This window comes from Phaseolus vulgaris, chromosome 7 (genome assembly GCF_051622355.1).
Source record: "Phaseolus vulgaris cultivar YP4 chromosome 7, ASM5162235v1, whole genome shotgun sequence".
NCBI classification, from domain to species: Eukaryota; Viridiplantae; Streptophyta; class Magnoliopsida; order Fabales; family Fabaceae; genus Phaseolus; species Phaseolus vulgaris.
The window spans coordinates 53,875,968-53,893,646 of NC_143504.1; the positions used below are offsets into that span (position 1 = coordinate 53,875,968).

Sequence of the window (17,679 nt, forward strand, 5' to 3'; positions counted from 1 at the left end):
TGAATTAAATTTTAAATATCTTACATAAGAATTAAAATCCGTATGTAAATATATGTATGTAACGTTCACTTTATATACGGATTTTTATCCATATATAATAACTGATATTCCATATTTTCTTGTAATGATCATGCAAAATTTTAGAATTTTTTAACAAGTGTAAGTATGAGAACTGAAACCTCAAAATACCTGAAAAGTACCTAAATAATAATTAAAAATAAAAAAATAATAGTAAGCGATGGATTTTTGGTGGATCCCAATCTCTTTCGAGTATTGGTCACATGATTAATTACCTCGTTTCGAGCAACTTTCATTTTTACGCGTCTCCATTCGACTTCTCTATCAAAAGTTATGGTTGTTTGAAGTTTTTTCTCGCTAATTTTTTGCAACTACAAATTTATCACTCTTTTATTCAATCTAAGGACTCCTCAATCAAATATACACTAAATGAAGTTTCCACATGCAAATATTAATATTTATTATAAAATTAATTCAAAAATTTAAAACCTTAAACCTAAATATACTAATCGTAGTGGGCAGCGAGGCACGGTGGCAGAAAGTGGTGAGGCGAAAAAAGGAGGTCCGAGAGGTGTTGGAGGCGTGCGAACGTCCTGACAATGTGTGGAGGTGCGGTTTGCGCACGATGTTGCTGCTGACATGCAAGGTTTCCAGACAACTTTTGCGCATGGAGGAGAGATGCGACACACTGGCTTGAGTGTGATGCAACAACAAGATGGCTCGATGGCTCTACGCATTGGCAGCGTCCAATAGAGAGTGTAAAGGGAGAGGGCTCGCAGTGATAACGGTGTAGGGGAGGAGAGGAGTGGGACAAGTGTCGCGGAGGAGAGATAGAAATGAGGCGCGAATGGAGAAGAAGAAAAAGTGAGGGTTTAGGGGCAGGCTAAAGAAGAAGAGTGAGTGCGAGAGTGTGGGTTTGACAAATTTTCATTTTTATTCACCTTTATAACGATGATTAAGTGAGTAACATCATTATTTTTCAAAAAAAATATTTATAACAACGTAGATGGAAGAATCGTCGTTATTTCTCACCGTGACTATTATTAACAACAGTTATAACTATAACCGTCATTATAAAACATCAAAAATTCAAATTACTTACGAAAATATCTTTTTGTTACGAAGGATTTTTATTAACTATCATTATTCGTAGTCATTTACTAATGCATATAAATTATACCGACTTAATTATAGAGTTAATTATACTATAAATTATACGAAAAGATTAATTATATTATGATCTAGGAGTGCACCATATAGTATAACCCTTTCTCGACTCTCCCAATTAGATAAAGAATAGTTTATCCTCATGACAGTTTGTGGTTCACATATCAAACATATCAAAGTGGGTTGAATTGGTAAAATTTCAATTGCTATAGGATAGATAATACATTATTAAGTTGAAAAATGATATGAAGATAGATTTAAAGGGATCTTATGCAAATTATTGTTAAATCGTGAATAAAATCTTGATAATTAATGATTGAATATTAATTTAAAAATTATTTTATAATTTTTTATTAATAATAAAAATTATTTTAGATATTAATAATTTTTTTTAGTTTATAAAATAATCTTTAATTTAGTTAATATTGTAATTAATTATTTTGATATTTAAAATTTTATTTAATAATTTTTTAAGTGTTAGATCTGAATTAGTATTAAGTCCTTATAACCTCTTCAAACTTTCTCAAAAGATACTTTAGTTAATTGAAGGTTTTCTCATGAATGCATAAATACAATACTTAATTTAAATAAAATTAGTACAACAAAAATATCACCAAAACATACTCAATCTTACTTCTATGCTCAAATCAAAACTGCATTTTATAATTCCTGTAATTTAATACTTATCATTTAAGCAAAATAGTGACTAAATAATTAAGTCAGAGACTAAAATAGTTAATTAGTTTCTATAATTTTTATTATTTTTAAAATTTATATTCAAATTTAAGGAACTAAATATCACAATTTACATTAAACAAAAATTATACCAAGAAAAAAATTTAATGAAAAAAAATAATTGAGATTCCAAAAAATAATATAAATTTCAATTTTAATAATACAATAAAGATATAGAACATCTATCTCAATATAATTATTAAATATGATCCTACGACATTTTTTTCAAGTAATAATTTCTTTATATTAAATATAATTATATTATAATTATATCCAATCTCATAAATAAAAATAACTCATAAATGAAAATTCTTGAATAAAAAATTATTTTGTAAGTTATAATTGATTTTTTTAGAGTTTAAATGGGTACAAATTCTAGTTCCAACCAGAATCAATTTTTTTGAAAAGAATATTTTAATACTTTTTTGTTCTAGTCTTCTAAATAATTTAAGACAGAATATTTTGAGTGTGTTTAAGTTTTTTTAATAAAATTTTAATCACAATCTGTAATTCTTTTAAGACAAATAACTAAAGTTTGTGAAAAATGAAAAATATAATTAAAAAACAATTAGATTTAGATTATATATATATAATCATCAAATAAAAACTAATTTTAAAGATAAAATATAATTAATCATTATATTAATTAAATTCAATATTATTTTTAAAATTAAAAAATTATTAATATTTAAATTAATTTATATTATTAAAAAATAATTTTTAAATTAGTATCTAATTAGTGATCAAGATTTTAACTATCAATTAATCATAATTTAATTTTTTATTTTTTTCAAACTCTCTCTTTTTATATATATATATATATATATATATATATATATATATATTGTAAAACTAAAGTGTACAGTACAAGAAAATCATCAAATAAAAACTAATTTTTAGATACCAAAATAAAATTAGAGTAACTAAATTAGAGACCATTTTAGAAATTAAAAAAAAATTGGTTTCTAAATTAGTTTATATTATTGTTAAATAGTTTATAAATTGGTATCTAATTAGCTACCAAAGTTTTAACTACCAATTATTTAGATTCTAAATTTGGTAGCAAACTAATTAGATACCAATTTAAAAACTATTTAACAATAAACTAATTTAGAAACCAAAATTTTTTTAGTCTCTAAAATGGTTTCTAATTTTGTCACTGTAACAACTAATTATTATTTTTAATCTAAAATTAGTTTCTAATAAATGATTGTCTTGTTAAGAATTAAAAAAAAATGGGTACTTAATGAGGTGATAGTCATTCTAAAGAAGGTAAAAAAGCAGAAAATCTATTATGATAAATATAAAATTATATTGTTTTTAGTTTTAATTAATTCTCATACATTTTAAACACTTGTTTTCATTAAAAAGAAGCTTCCAAATATATTGAGAGAAAAAAATCAAAATATTTTATTTAATTCTTTTGTAAAACTAAATAATAAATATTTAATTCTTAACAAGAAAAATATTTATATAATCCCATCTCTCTAGATTATGTTTTGATTTTTTTTTTCAAAAATTAATTTTTAATTTTTTAATTTTTTTAATTTTTTCAATTACTGGTACAAAATTGTGAGTTTACACATCCTTGCACTCATATGATAGGTTATAAGCTCTTTTCCAGTCTACTTTAAATAACAAGGATACATAGACATTCATATCTTTCTTGTTGTCTTTGTCTTTCAAAATTTCAATAACATATTTTCATTCATGTTGTCCTTCTATACCAACGTTACTCTTCGTAAACGTCACAAGCGTGTTGCTCCTCCACACCACAAACTTTAGTTTGCACCGCCAATGTAATATTCTTTTTCATTCATCAAACTTTTTAAATAATTTATAGAATAAAATATATTCTCTCCCTTTAATATTTTAAATTCCCTTTTACTTTACGTAAAAGTTACGCTTTTAGTTTTTATCAAACAGGTGTTTTTAAATTTGAACAAGATTTAACTTACAGTGTTGGTGATTCTATTGATTAGATATAAATATTTTATAGTATATAATTTTATTAATTGATATTATAAGATTAACATATTGAATTAGATTTAAAATTAATTTTTTAAGATAATATCACAGTCTTTTTATAGTTTATCCTTCTAAAAGTTTATTAAATTTATTAAATCATTCATTATAAGTGGATCATCAATAAATATATAATTAAAAATTATATCAGTTAAATTGAATTTCAAAATATTTTGAGAAAATATGAAGTAAACAAAACCTATTTTTACTCTCTTATTTCAACGTCACCGTCGACTCCAAGAAAACACAGGGTTGCATAATGATATATACAAGTCATGAAACTCGACAACTTTTCCTCCCCTGTGGCGATTTTGATTTTATAATTAAAGATTTTGACCAATGATCTGTCAAATAATGCATTAATTAATAATGAATGCAGTGTATGTCTAAGATGCACAAGCAAGCATGGTTTCTCAGAAGAAACTTCGTGTGTGTTTCCTCATTTTCTTAATATAAATACCCAATTTCTGCTTATACGCACCCAAGTTCACAGTTTCAAGTTCCAATATCAGGAAGAAATCATCACTCAGTGGTAGATTTGAAGATGATTAGGTCTTTTGTTGGGAAGATTCAAAAGGGTGTCTCACAAATTGTGCCTGGAAAGCCTGCACTCAATTACATCAATGAAAATCAATTGGAAAGCACAAGTGTTGTGGCAGATGATGTTAGCAAAGGGTATTTTGCTGTGATTGCAATCAAAGATGGAGAAATTAAAAGGTTTGTGGTTGAGTTGGATTACTTGACCAACCCTGCATTCCTGGGACTGTTAGATCAAGCTGGAGAAGAGTATGGTTTCAAGCAACAGGGAACTCTTGCAATCCCTTGTAGGCCTAAGGAATTACAGAAGATTCTAGATGGTTGGAGAATGAGACCAGACAGCATCAAAGGTGCAGGAAGGGATATATATGTTCCTAAGTTTCTATGATGGAGTCATCTTTCTTATTTTTAGTTAAGCTTTTTGTTTTTGGTTGAACAAGTCTTTGTAGATACAGTTGTGAAAGGATGTAATAGTTTTTGTGGAGAAATGATAAGATGGAGAAACTGTGATTGAAATAAGCCTTTTAATTTTGTACAATTATATTAGTAATTTGAATAGATAATATAGGAAAATCGGATTAATATATTGATATTTTGTGTGAGAAGATATAAAATGTATTATTAATGGTATTTTTAATGTATTGTGCAATATGTATTACCCGTTTGAGCAGACTTCGATAAATAGATTAAACTAGAGTGATGTTTAGGTCAAAAATTGTAATTAATCTTGATTATCTAATTTAATTTGGTTATGTCAATTGGAAATTCAATAATCTAATTCGATCAAGTTAGGTAAATTAAACAATAATCTGATTGAGTCTATTGACTTGTCATCAATTTTTTTTTTAATTTATAGGCTTCTAGAGTGTTCCCCTGACTCTTAAGGCCCAGACATCAAGCCCACATTCTTTTTACACATAAAAAAAAAAGTATATGTTGCGCATATTTCTCTTCTCGTTGACAAAAGTGTTAACCCATAGTTTTCTTTTGTTACAAGTTATCCTTCATAAATAACATGTTCTCCACACAAAACACTTTTGACCTTTGATATATCCACGCTAAATGAAAAATATTTTGTTGTTGTTGAGGTTCCAAAACCCTTTTAATTATATAGTTGTTGCATAGGTTACACTGTATCCCCATATTAAGTCCAAATAAGCTAGAGACCTGAATAATAGAAAACAAAGAAGCAAGGAAGAATTTGAAGCCCATCAAATCCATTATGGAGCTTTTAATTTTACCTATCACTTGTATCCAAAATTATTGAATAAGAGTTTACATTATAGAACATTTTCTAGAGTGTCTTTAAGAAAGAAAGACTTATCTTCTACTTGGATCTTATCTTGGTTCATAAAGTGGAAACTTATTTCAACACTTATCTTGAAACATTTTCAATTGGGTAGCTTTTGTTGGAAATATTAATGTATTTAAAAACAATTAATCTTATTTCATATGTGGCTTTTATGAGTAAATGTTTTTTTTTTTTAATGTTTGGAATGTTTCTTTTATGAGTAATAAAATGGGATGACTATAAACCTAAAACGGAGAGTCGAGATAAGTCTTCTCAATCTTACTCTTTTTTCTAAAATAAATTTTTCTAATTTCAAACCTCCTTCAAAATCTAGTTCCATAAAATGTTTTAAATGTTTGATACATGAGACATTGTTTCTAAATGTCCCATTAATATGGGTGATATGGATGATACGACGTATGAGAAATTTTTCTCGTTTTCATGTGAAGTTTCTCGGGTTATTTCGGTTATTAAATATTTAACTTGTCTGATGGGTAACTCGTCTAAAGCTTCTATGAAAAATGATATGTTGGATTTCAGTGTGATCAAGTTTTTTGGTATTAATACTCGTATTGGTAAAGTTCTTCGTCCTCTTCCTGTGATATGGGAGTTTCCTTCACCAGGCTGGGTTAAAATTAACACTGATGGAGCTTGGGATTGCTAGGGGATCCTGGTCTTGCTACTTGTGAAGGTATTTTCCGTGGGAGTATGGGGAAATTTATTGGAGATTTCTTTGCATCCCTTGAAGTTCAGAGTGCTTTGGTTGCTGAGTTTTATGGGGTTATACATGCTATGGAAGAAGCTCAAAAGATGAGGCTTACTAATGTCTGGTTGAAATGTGGTTCTGTTTGTTGGGTCTATTAGTGTCTAAGTTCAAGAGGGGAGGGGTGAATTGAGCTTATAAAATTTTCGCAAGAACACACAATTTTTCAGTATTCCAGAGGCAAAAAGAACAGATTGTTTTTACATGAAACAGATTGATTCTTCAGAGCAGTCTTGGCACAATTTGAATTTTGTTCAATGTAAAATTGTGTTCAACAAGAAATATAACAGAACCAGATCAGCTTAATATTGTGAGGATGAAGGATACAGCTATGCTTAGAAATCAATCAAAAGCTACACAACACAAGATTTCAAGAAGTATAGCTTAATATTGTGAGGATGAAGGATACAACTATGCTTAGAAATCAATCAAAAGCTACACAACACAAGATTTCAAGAAGTATGATCCTTTCTCAGGTTTTAATGAATGATCAGTTTGTTCACAATTCACTTAAACCATTATATGCAGCAACCTTGTTTATGATCAGAAAACTTCAACAAATCAGGAAGAACAGTTTTCACTTAACCCAGAATTAACAGATTCAATTTAAAAAGAACAGATTTAGTTCTTGACAGAATTAAGCAAAAACCAGAAAAGAGTGCAGGGATGAGAATACAAGATACACACGTTTTTATACTGGTTCACTCATACAGAGCTACATCCAGTCTCACCTTACCCCAAGGTGGAATTCACTAAAAACAGTACCAATCACTTACAAAACCAGCAGTTCTTGAACACTACAAGAACAGCACACACAATGCTGAAAAACCCTATTTCAGCACACCTTGCACTCCAAGAAACCCTATCAAGGAGTGACTAACACTTACACCTTTCCAAAACAGAATAAAGGAAAGATTACACCTGAAAAGAAGATGCAAGAACTCAAAACCAGTAGTTCAATTTGCTGCAGAACTGCACCAGCACCTTCACCAAGATTCAAGGTTTCCTAGAACAAGCACACTTGAAAATCTCTTTGGAAAACCTTTCAAAAACTCTTTCAATCCTTCTTCTCACATGGAAATTGTTTGATCTCTGTCAAAAGCGTAATTCCTCAGCACTTGTTCATGTGAGAGAGACATTGTTTATATAGAAAACAGTTTCTAACTTCTTTTCAAAAAACAGTTGAAAAGCAGTTAAGAAAACAACAGATTCAGTTTTGAACTTAACAGATTTATTTTGTGAAAACTGCCAACTCAGCTTAACAGAAATAATTGTCTGAGTGGTACCTTTGGTGCCCTAACTAACTTGTGAAAAACCTTTCAGCACACCAAAGAATAAACCTGTTCTTTCACAGTAAAACAAATTAAAGTATAACACACAAGCCAGCTCATCTTAACTGAAATAACGAACTGAGCTTTCCCTTGGTGCCTTAACAGAAATTTAGAAAAGCCTTTTAACAGAGAAGAAATAAACAGATTCTTTCTCCATAAAACAGATTTATTTGTGTACTGTTTTAAAACTGTTAAAACCATTTTAAAAAGCTTTTCAAAAACCATTTAACGAAAGCCTTTTTAACAGAGAAGAAATAAACAGATTCTTTCTCCATAAAACAAATTTATATGTGTACTGTTTTAAAACTGTTAAAAACATTTCAAAAGCTTTTCAAAAACCATTTAACCACATCATGTGCTTGATCTAGACTTGGTTAGGCATCTAGGATAGGTTACACAGCAAAAGGCAATCATACACACTTACAAGCCTAATTACAAATGAATCTAAAAGCCTATTACAATCTTCAAAGCACTCAAGCCATTTTCTTCATCAAACACACATCAAGCCTTGGTAGGGAAGAAGCTTCCTCCAGCTTCAACAATCTCCCCCTGTTTGATGGAGACAAATTCCCTTTGCTTTGTACAACTTTGAAGAAGGATCATGACCAAATCTGTACAGAACTGTATACAAAGAAAACAGGTGTTAAAGCAGAACAACAGATTTAGAAATGATATACCTGCAGATTTAACATCTGAATCATATCAGCAGCCACTGTGAATATCATCTGCAGAACCTGTACCAGGCTATTCTTAGGCTGTTCTCTAGGCTATTCTTCTCCCCCTTTGGATTCATCAAACAGAATGGGAGCACAGAATACCACAGAAACAATAATAGTCATACATAACAGTTCAAATAAAACCAATAAACCATAGATGGTTCATTACAAATCACAAAACAACTAAAAACCAGTGCAGAAACGAAACAGTACAGATTAATTCCAAATTGCTCAACAACATATAAAAGATAAAGACTTAGAAATAGGATCACTTGTTGTTGTAATAAAGCTCAGCTAGCTGCACTTGAACTCCTTCAAGTTGGTCATCCAAGTGTTGAAACCTGGCGTAGGTCATTTCATAGTGTGCTTTCTGCTCATATGTGAGTGTGTCGAGCCTGCTTAGCACTTGTCTTTCAAACATAGACAGAGGTTCACCTCTGTATTCAGGTGCCTCATATGCAACTATTGCATTCTGACTAGTGGCAGCAACATCTTCATGTTCAGCAGAATGTACTGGTGATGCGTCCATGTGTTGCACACCATCAGCATTTTCTTCTTCTTCATTTCCTTGAGGAGCAGCTTCTTGCTCAGCCCTTTGTCCAGCATTCCTTCTAAAAACCCAGCCATCTTCATCCTTATAGAATCCCATTTTCATGAGTGTGGAGTTATCTATTTCACTTGCAGCCTTAATAGAGTCATTTCTCTCATTGGTAGTGTCCACTTTAAAGTGATCAATCAGTTTTGACACAAAAATTGCATAGGGAAGACGATAATCAAGTAGTCTTGCAGATTTCAGCATATGTTCAACCATAGTACTTACCCAATTTACCTTAAGCTGGTTCATGATGCAATACAGCAGTATCAAGTCTTCCTCATGAAGTACAGCATGATTACTTCCTCTAGGGGTAAGCTGCCAAGCAATTATATGAGCTAAGAGTCTAGGAATTAGAGTTAGGCTACCTGCATGATACCTAGCTACTGGTTCAGTGGGATTCCTCACACAGCTTCTATAAAATTGCAATTTGTTGAATCCTTGAATTCCAGCAGTGTTTCCTTTGCTCACTTTCAGTCCTGAATATTTGATTCCACCCACACTGCTCCAGATTTCCCTAGTGATCTTCAGCTTCACTCCTTTTACATGGGAAACCAGATTTTTACCATCCTGTTCAAGGTTGCAGTAAAACACCTTCACAAGGTTTGGATAGACATTTCCATTCATCTCCAGAAATCCTTTCAGCTTTTGATGTTTGAGCAAGTCTTTGGCTTCTATCAAATTTTCCTCTCTCAGCCATGAGAACTCAAGCAACTTGGGTACATTGATTTGCTTCCTGCCAGTTTCATGTATGAACCTTGTCATTGCCTCTGAATCTCCAGCAAACCAGTTTTCCAGGATACCTTGGCTGCTTTGAGATTGCTCCTTGGATTTCTTCTTTCTATGTGAGGAGGATGCCATGCTTAATCTGTTCTTCCCTGCATCAACATATTACCATACAATTCTAGAAGAAAGACATTACAGATTATTATTTAAAAGCAGAAACAAAACCTGTGGTGAAGCAATGTGCACCTGGACAACTTATAGTGCAAGTGAGATGGTGTGAGGGGCGAGCTAAATTGTGCTTGGTTTATATAGACTTATTAAACCAAAATTGAAAAACACAAATTTTAATTCAGGGCAATGTAATCAGATTTTGGAAATACTGAATTTTGAAGAAAAATCAAATCCCACAGATATGCTACAGATTTTATTCCAATGGTGCAGCAGGTTCAGGTGTGGATTCACGTAAGAATATCTTGGAACCTGATTTTGGGTACATCAAATCTGTTGCATCTACACAAAATCCAATTAGTTAGGATACCCACACACTAATTTGCATGAATCTGCTAGTCAATAACCGTAAAAGCAGTCAATAATAAAGTGAGAGAGAGAAAAATAAATCTTTCTCTTTCCTAGTCACAGCTGTGATTTCTGAAACAGGGAACGAAACATGTTGAAACATAAAACAACAGATTGAAATTTTCACTGCAGAGGACAATTCAAGCTAATAATACCCAATTCATTTAAAAGAAAGTGAAACCTGTCTTTAGCAAGTGGTTTAGTGAATAGATCAGTTAATTGAAATTCAGTACCAATGAATTGTATATCACATGTTCCATTAGCTATATGTTCCCTTAGAAAGTGATGTCTAATTTCAATGTGCTTAGTCCTTGAGTGCATGACAGGATTCTTAGACAGATTTATGGCACTTGTATTATCACAATTTATAGGTATGTTATTCAACAGAATACCAAAATCACTTAGCTGCTGCCTTAGCCATAAGGTTTGAGCACAACAACTTCCAGCAGCTATGTATTCTGCTTCTGCTGTGGAGAGAGCAACACAAGCTTGCTTCTTGCAATGCCAAGAGATTAGACTTGATCCAAGCATGTGACAAGTCCCACTTGTGCTCTTCCTATCAACTTTGCAACCTGCAAAATCAGAATCTGAAAAACCAATCAAATTCAGAGATACCTTGTTAGGATACCACAATCCAACATCCTTAGATCCTTGCAAATATTTCAGAATTCTCTTTGCTGCATTGTAGTGTGATTCCTTTGGATCAGATTGATATCTAGCACATAGACATACAACAAACATAATGTCAGGCCTGCTGGCAGTTAGATATAATAAAGAACCAATTAAACCCCTATATTTCGTTTGATCCACTGATTTTCCTGCAGAATCTTGATCCAACTGACAACTTGTTGAAATAGGAGTACTGATTGCTTTGCATTGATTCATATCAAACTTCTTGAGCAGTTCCTTGCAGTATTTTTCTTGACTTATGAAAATTCCATCCTTGAGTTGCTTAACTTGTAATCCAAGGAAGAAATTCATTTCTCCTAACATTGACATCTCAAACTCACTTTTCATGGTTTTCACAAAGTCTTCACACATCTCTTCATTTGTGGATCCAAAGATAATATCATCTACATAGACTTGCACAAGTATGATATCTTCACTTTTCTTCTTTAGAAAGAGAGTTTTATCTGAATTGCCACGGCTATAACCTTGAGACAGCAGAAATTCACTTAACCTTTCATACCATTGCCTAGGTGCTTGCTTTAATCCATATAAGGCTTTCTTAAGCATGAACACATGTTCTGGATTTTTGTGATCTTCAAACCCTGGAGGCTGAGATACAAACACCTCTTCATTGATGTAGCCATTTAGAAATGCACTCTTGACATCCATTTGAAACAGCTTGAAACCTTGTATGCTGGAAAATGCTAGAAGAAGTCTGACAGCTTCAAGACGTGCTACTGGTGCATAGGTTTCACCAAAATCAATACCTTCTTCTTGGTTATACCCTTTAGCAACCAGTCTTGCTTTATTTCTAGTGATAGCTCCATGTTCATCCATCTTGTTCCTGTACACCCACTTGGTTCCTATGATGTTCATCTCATGCTTCCTTGGAACCAAAGTCCACACTTCATTGTATTCAAACTGGTTCAGCTCTTCCTGCATTGCTGTTATCCAATTGTTGTCTTGTAGTGCTTCTTCCAGGCTTTTAGGCTCAATCTGTGACACAAAAGCTACTGTTCTGCAGAAGTTGTTGAGTGAATTCCTTGTTGAGACTCCTTTCTCAATTTTACCAATTACATTGTCAAGAGTGAGATCCCTTGGAGTTTTCCATTCTTTAGGCAGTCCTGCATTCACAGTAGATTCTTTGACAGAATTTGGATTAGTAGCATCAAGCTCACTGGATTGATTCTGTTGTATAACTGTTCTTAAATCATCCATACCAGGTTCATCCATAACAGATTTGGGCACAGAAAAATCTGTTTCATCAAACACAACATGTATAGATTCTTCAACAACAAGCAATCTTTTGTTATATACTCTATAAGCATGACCATTTATAGCATAACCAATATGTATTCCTTCATCTGATTTAGGATCAAACTTCCCCAGATTATCTTTACCATTATTTAAAACAAAGCATTTGCAGCCAAACACCCTAAGATGACTAATGCTAGGCTTCCTACCTTTATACAATTCATAGGGAGTTTTCTTAAGAATTGGTCTAATCAATGTTCTGTTAAGCACATAAGAAGCAGTATATACAGCATCAGCCCAAAAATATTTAGGTAAACCAGATTCATTTAGCATAGTCCTAGCTAACTCTTCTAGTGATCTATTCTTTCTTTCAACAACACCATTTTGTTGGGGTGTCCTAGGAGCAGAATAACTATGTATGATCCCATGTTTTTCACAATATTTATCAAACTTTGCATTTTGAAATTCTCCCCCATGATCACTACGAATCTGTTTTATCCTATTTTCATTCTCATTATGCAGAACCTTAGCAAGTTTCTTAAAGGCTTTATATGCATCATTTTTAGAAGCAAGAAACAAGGTCCATGTATATCTTGAAAAGTCATCAACAATCACCAAAGCATAGTAATTTCCAGCTAAGCTAGCAGTCCTAGATGGTCCAAACAGGTCCATATGCAAAACATCCAAAGCTTTATTTGAAGAAACCATATCTTTTGATTTAAAAGAAGTTCTAATCTGTTTTCCCTTTACACAGGCATCACACAATCTGTTATTTTGAAACTTTATGTTTGGTAAACCAGAAACAAGTTCCTTAGATTTTAGCTTGTTCAAGTGATTTGTGTGAATGTGAGCTAGTCTCCTATGCCACAGCCATGACTCATCATTTTTAGATAGCAAACACTCATTTTCAGAACAACTCTTTATAATGTCTAGGAGATAAATGTTGTTTACCCTTTTTCCAGTGAACAGCACCTTACCAGAATTTTCATTTGAAATTGTACAAGTATTTGCTTCGAAATTGACCTTGTATCCCTTGTCACACAGCTGGCTAATGCTTAGAAGACTATGTTTTAGCCCTTCAACATATAGGACATTTTCAATAGTAGTTGAGTCTTTAGTACCAACATCTCCTCTCCCAAGAATTTTTCCTCTATTGTTATCTCCATATGTGACATGCCCTTCAGCCTTGAGTTTCAGATTTATGAACTGAGTCACATCACCAGTCATATGCTTTGAGCAGCCACTGTCTAGGTACCACTGGTTTCTCCTGCTGTTTTTCTGCAACAAAACAGATTTAGCATATATGGTACCCCTTTAGTCTAGGGTCCAGCATGATTAACACCTTTCCTTAGGAAGCCATTTGGCCAATCCTTTAGGAACAAGATATTTCCTAGCCTTACATGTTCTAGATACATGACCAGATTTCATACAATAAAAACATGTTGCAGTATGCATTGTTTTTGAATTACTAAAAGAGGAAAAACCTGTTTTGGAAGGAACAAAGAAATTTGACAGCTTTTTCACATTGCCTTTCATTCCAGGATTATATCCTAAACCATTTTTATTGAAAACAGCATTTTGTGAACCTAATAATGTTTCAAGATTTTCTCTTCCCTTAGTGAAATTTGAAAGTGTTTTTAACAAATACTCAACCTGTTTTTCCAGCTTTTTGCAATTATCACAAGTTTTAATTGATGCATGCAAACATGTCAATTCAAGACTAATTAATTCAGTTTTAGCTTTGTGCAGTTCTTCTTCAAGAGTTTTAACCTTTGGTTCAAGTACCCTATTTACTCTATTCAATCTGTTGCACATAACAGCCAACCTGTTTGCTTCATCATGTGTTTCCTTAAAGGCTAATAGCAGTTGATCATAGTTTTCAGAATCAGTGAAGAAATTACTTACTGAGTCAGAGTTGGATCCCTCATCATTCACCATGAAGCAAAGATTTGCTTTTTCACTTTCAGTTGAAGAATCACTAGATGAGGATACATCATTTTCTTCCCATGAGATATATGCTCTTCTACCTTTCCCTTTGTCACTCCTCTTGCTTGCTGATTTTTCTTTACTTTGATTGTTTGGACAATCAGCTTTTATATGACCTGTTTTACCACATCCAAAACACGTGTAATTGGAAGAATTTGAATCAATAGGTTGTTTGGAATACCTCTTTCTCTGCTGAGTTCTGTCACGGTTTTTCTTTCTAAGAAATCTGCTGAATTTCCTGGTGAGCAGACTCACAGTTTCATCATGTTCTGGATCACCTTCTTCCTCACTTGTATCATGTTCTATGGTTGTTTTCAGAGCAATTCCTTTGGCCTTCTTTTCCACTGTTTCTTGTTCTTTCAATCTTTTCAGCTCAATTTCATGTTCTATCAGCTTTCCAAAAAGTGCAGCAGTGGACATCTTGGATAAATCTCTGGATTCTGAGATTGTTGTTACCTTAGGCTGCCAGCTCCTATCAAGACATTTCAGTACCTTAATGTTAAGCTCTTCCTTGTCAAAGACTTTACCAAGGCCAGTGAGGTGATTTACAATGTGTGTAAATCGTTTCTGCACATCTGCAATACTTTCTTCAGATTGCATTCTGAACAGCTCATACTCCTGAATGAGTGAGTGCTTCCTTGCCCGTTTCACATCATCAGTTCCTTCATGAGTCACCTCTAGTACATCCCACATCTCCTTTGCTGAGTTACATTGAGAGACTCTAAAGAACTCATCCATATTCAGTGCAGAGGTGATGATATTCTTGGCTAAGGAGTCATATTGGGCCTTTTTCTTCTCAGTTTCACTCCATTCAGACCAAGGCTTCTTTATTGTTTCATCTTTGACAACCTGCATAGGTATAAAAGGTCCACTGACCACTGCATCCCAGATTCCCATGTCAATAGATTCCATAAAGATCTTCATCCTGATTTTCCAGAAAGCATAGTTAACACCACCAAACATAGGAGGCCTATTAATAGATGCACCTTCAGCAAAAGGCATTTTAAACTCAGACATCATACACACACTTGAGCAAAATACAAGCCCTAGCTCTTGATACCAATTGTTGGGTCTATTAGTGTCTAAGTTCAAGAGGGGAGGGGTGAATTGAGCTTATAAAATTTTCGCAAGAACACACAATTTTTCAGTATTCCAGAGGCAAAAAGAACATATTGTTTTTACATGAAACAGATTGATTCTTCAGAGCAGTCTTGGCACAATTTGAATTTTGTTCAATGTAAAATTGTGTTCAACAAGAAATATAACAGAACCAGATCAGCTTAATATTGTGAGGATGAAGGATACAGCTATGCTTAGAAATCAATCAAAAGCTACACAACACAAGATTTCAAGAAGTATAGCTTAATATTGTGAGGATGAAGGATACAACTATGCTTAGAAATCAATCAAAAGCTACACAACACAAGATTTCAAGAAGTATGATCCTTTCTCAGGTTTTAATGAATGATCAGTTTGTTCACAATTCACTTAAACCATTATATGCAGCAACCTTGTTTATGATCAGAAAACTTCAACAAATCAGGAAGAACAGTTTTCACTTAACCCAGAATTAACAGATTCAATTTAAAAAGAACAGATTTAGTTCTTGACAGAATTAAGCAAAAACCAGAAAAGAGTGCAGGGATGAGAATACAAGATACACACGTTTTTATACTGGTTCACTCATACAGAGCTACATCCAGTCTCACCTTACCCCAAGGTGGAATTCACTAAAAACAGTACCAATCACTTACAAAACCAGCAGTTCTTGAACACTACAAGAACAGCACACACAATGCTGAAAAACCCTATTTCAGCACACCTTGCACTCCAAGAAACCCTATCAAGGAGTGACTAACACTTACACCTTTCCAAAACAGAATAAAGGAAAGATTACACCTGAAAAGAAGATGCAAGAACTCAAAACCAGTAGTTCAATTTGCTGCAGAACTGCACCAGCACCTTCACCAAGATTCAAGGTTTCCTAGAACAAGCACACTTGAAAATCTCTTTGGAAAACCTTTCAAAAACTCTTTCAATCCTTCTTCTCACATGGAAATTGTTTGATCTCTGTCAAAAGCGTAATTCCTCAGCACTTGTTCATGTGAGAGAGACATTGTTTATATAGAAAACAGTTTCTAACTTCTTTTCAAAAAACAGTTGAAAAGCAGTTAAGAAAACAACAGATTCAGTTTTGAACTTAACAGATTTATTTTGTGAAAACTGCCAACTCAGCTTAACAGAAATAACTGTCTGAGTGGTACCTTTGGTGCCCTAACTAACTTGTGAAAAACCTTTCAGCACACCAAAGAATAAACCTGTTCTTTCATAGTAAAACAGATTAAAGTATAACACACAAGCCAGCTCATCTTAACTGAAATAATGAACTGAGTTTTCCCTTGGTGCCTTAACAGAAATTTAGAAAAGCCTTTTAACAGAGAAGAAATAAACAGATTCTTTCTCCATAAAACAGATTTATTTGTGTACTGTTTTAAAACTGTTAAAACCATTTTAAAAAGCTTTTCAAAAACCATTTAACGAAAGCCTTTTTAACAGAGAAGAAATAAACAGATTCTTTCTCCATAAAACAGATTTATTTGTGTACTGTTTTAAAACTGTTAAAAACATTTCAAAAGCTTTTCAAAAACCATTTAACCACATCATGTGCTTGATCTAGACTTGGTTAGGCATCTAGGATAGGTTACACAGCAAAAGGCAATCATACACACTTACAAGCCTAATTTCAAATGAATCTAAAAACCTATTACAATCTTCAAAGCACTCAAGCCATTTTCTTCATCAAACACACATCAAGCCTTGGTAGGGAAGAAGCTTCCTCCAGCTTCAACACTGTTTTGGTTGGTGTTGTGTTTAGTGCTAGGACAAATGTTCCTTGGATGTTTCGGAATCAATGGAATACTTGTCTTAATTACTGTGGAAAAATCAGGGGTAGGGTTACTCATATTTTTCGTGAAGGAAATGCGTATGCTGATAAGTTGGCTAATTTAGGATTTATTCTTAGAGAATCATTTCATTAGTATAATAGGCTTTCATCTAGTATGTTCTTAGAATTCTTTATGAATAGGTATAATTTACTTTTTGTTAACATTTGAGTTTTGGCCTAATCCCCATATTTTTGTATTTTTTTTCTTTTTTTAATAATACTTTTTTCATGTGATGACAGATGATTGATGATACTTGAGTCTCAGTCTAACTGAAATGTTAAGTTGAATAATAATGCTTAAGTGAAAACATTTTTATATTAAAAAAAATCCGTACAACTAATATAAAAT

At 32.6% G+C, this 17,679-nt stretch overlaps 1 protein-coding gene across 1 annotated transcript; it reads left to right on the forward strand.

Moving 5' to 3' along the window:
- The first annotated feature begins 4,370 nt into the window (after positions 1-4,370).
- LOC150025999 (auxin-induced protein 6B-like) lies at positions 4,371-5,001 on the forward strand. The gene has a single exon (XM_090304260.1). It carries the CDS (start codon positions 4,490-4,492, stop codon positions 4,868-4,870), a length of 381 nt encoding a protein of 126 aa, XP_090160386.1. The 5' UTR covers positions 4,371-4,489; the 3' UTR covers positions 4,871-5,001.
- The last annotated feature ends 12,678 nt before the right edge of the window (positions 5,002-17,679 follow it).

Bases quoted from the DNA above. Each gene is read 5' to 3' on its own strand.
- LOC150025999 (XM_090304260.1), top strand. From the start codon at position 4,490: ATGATTAGGTCTTTTGTTGGGAAGATTCAAAAGGGTGTCTCACAAATT.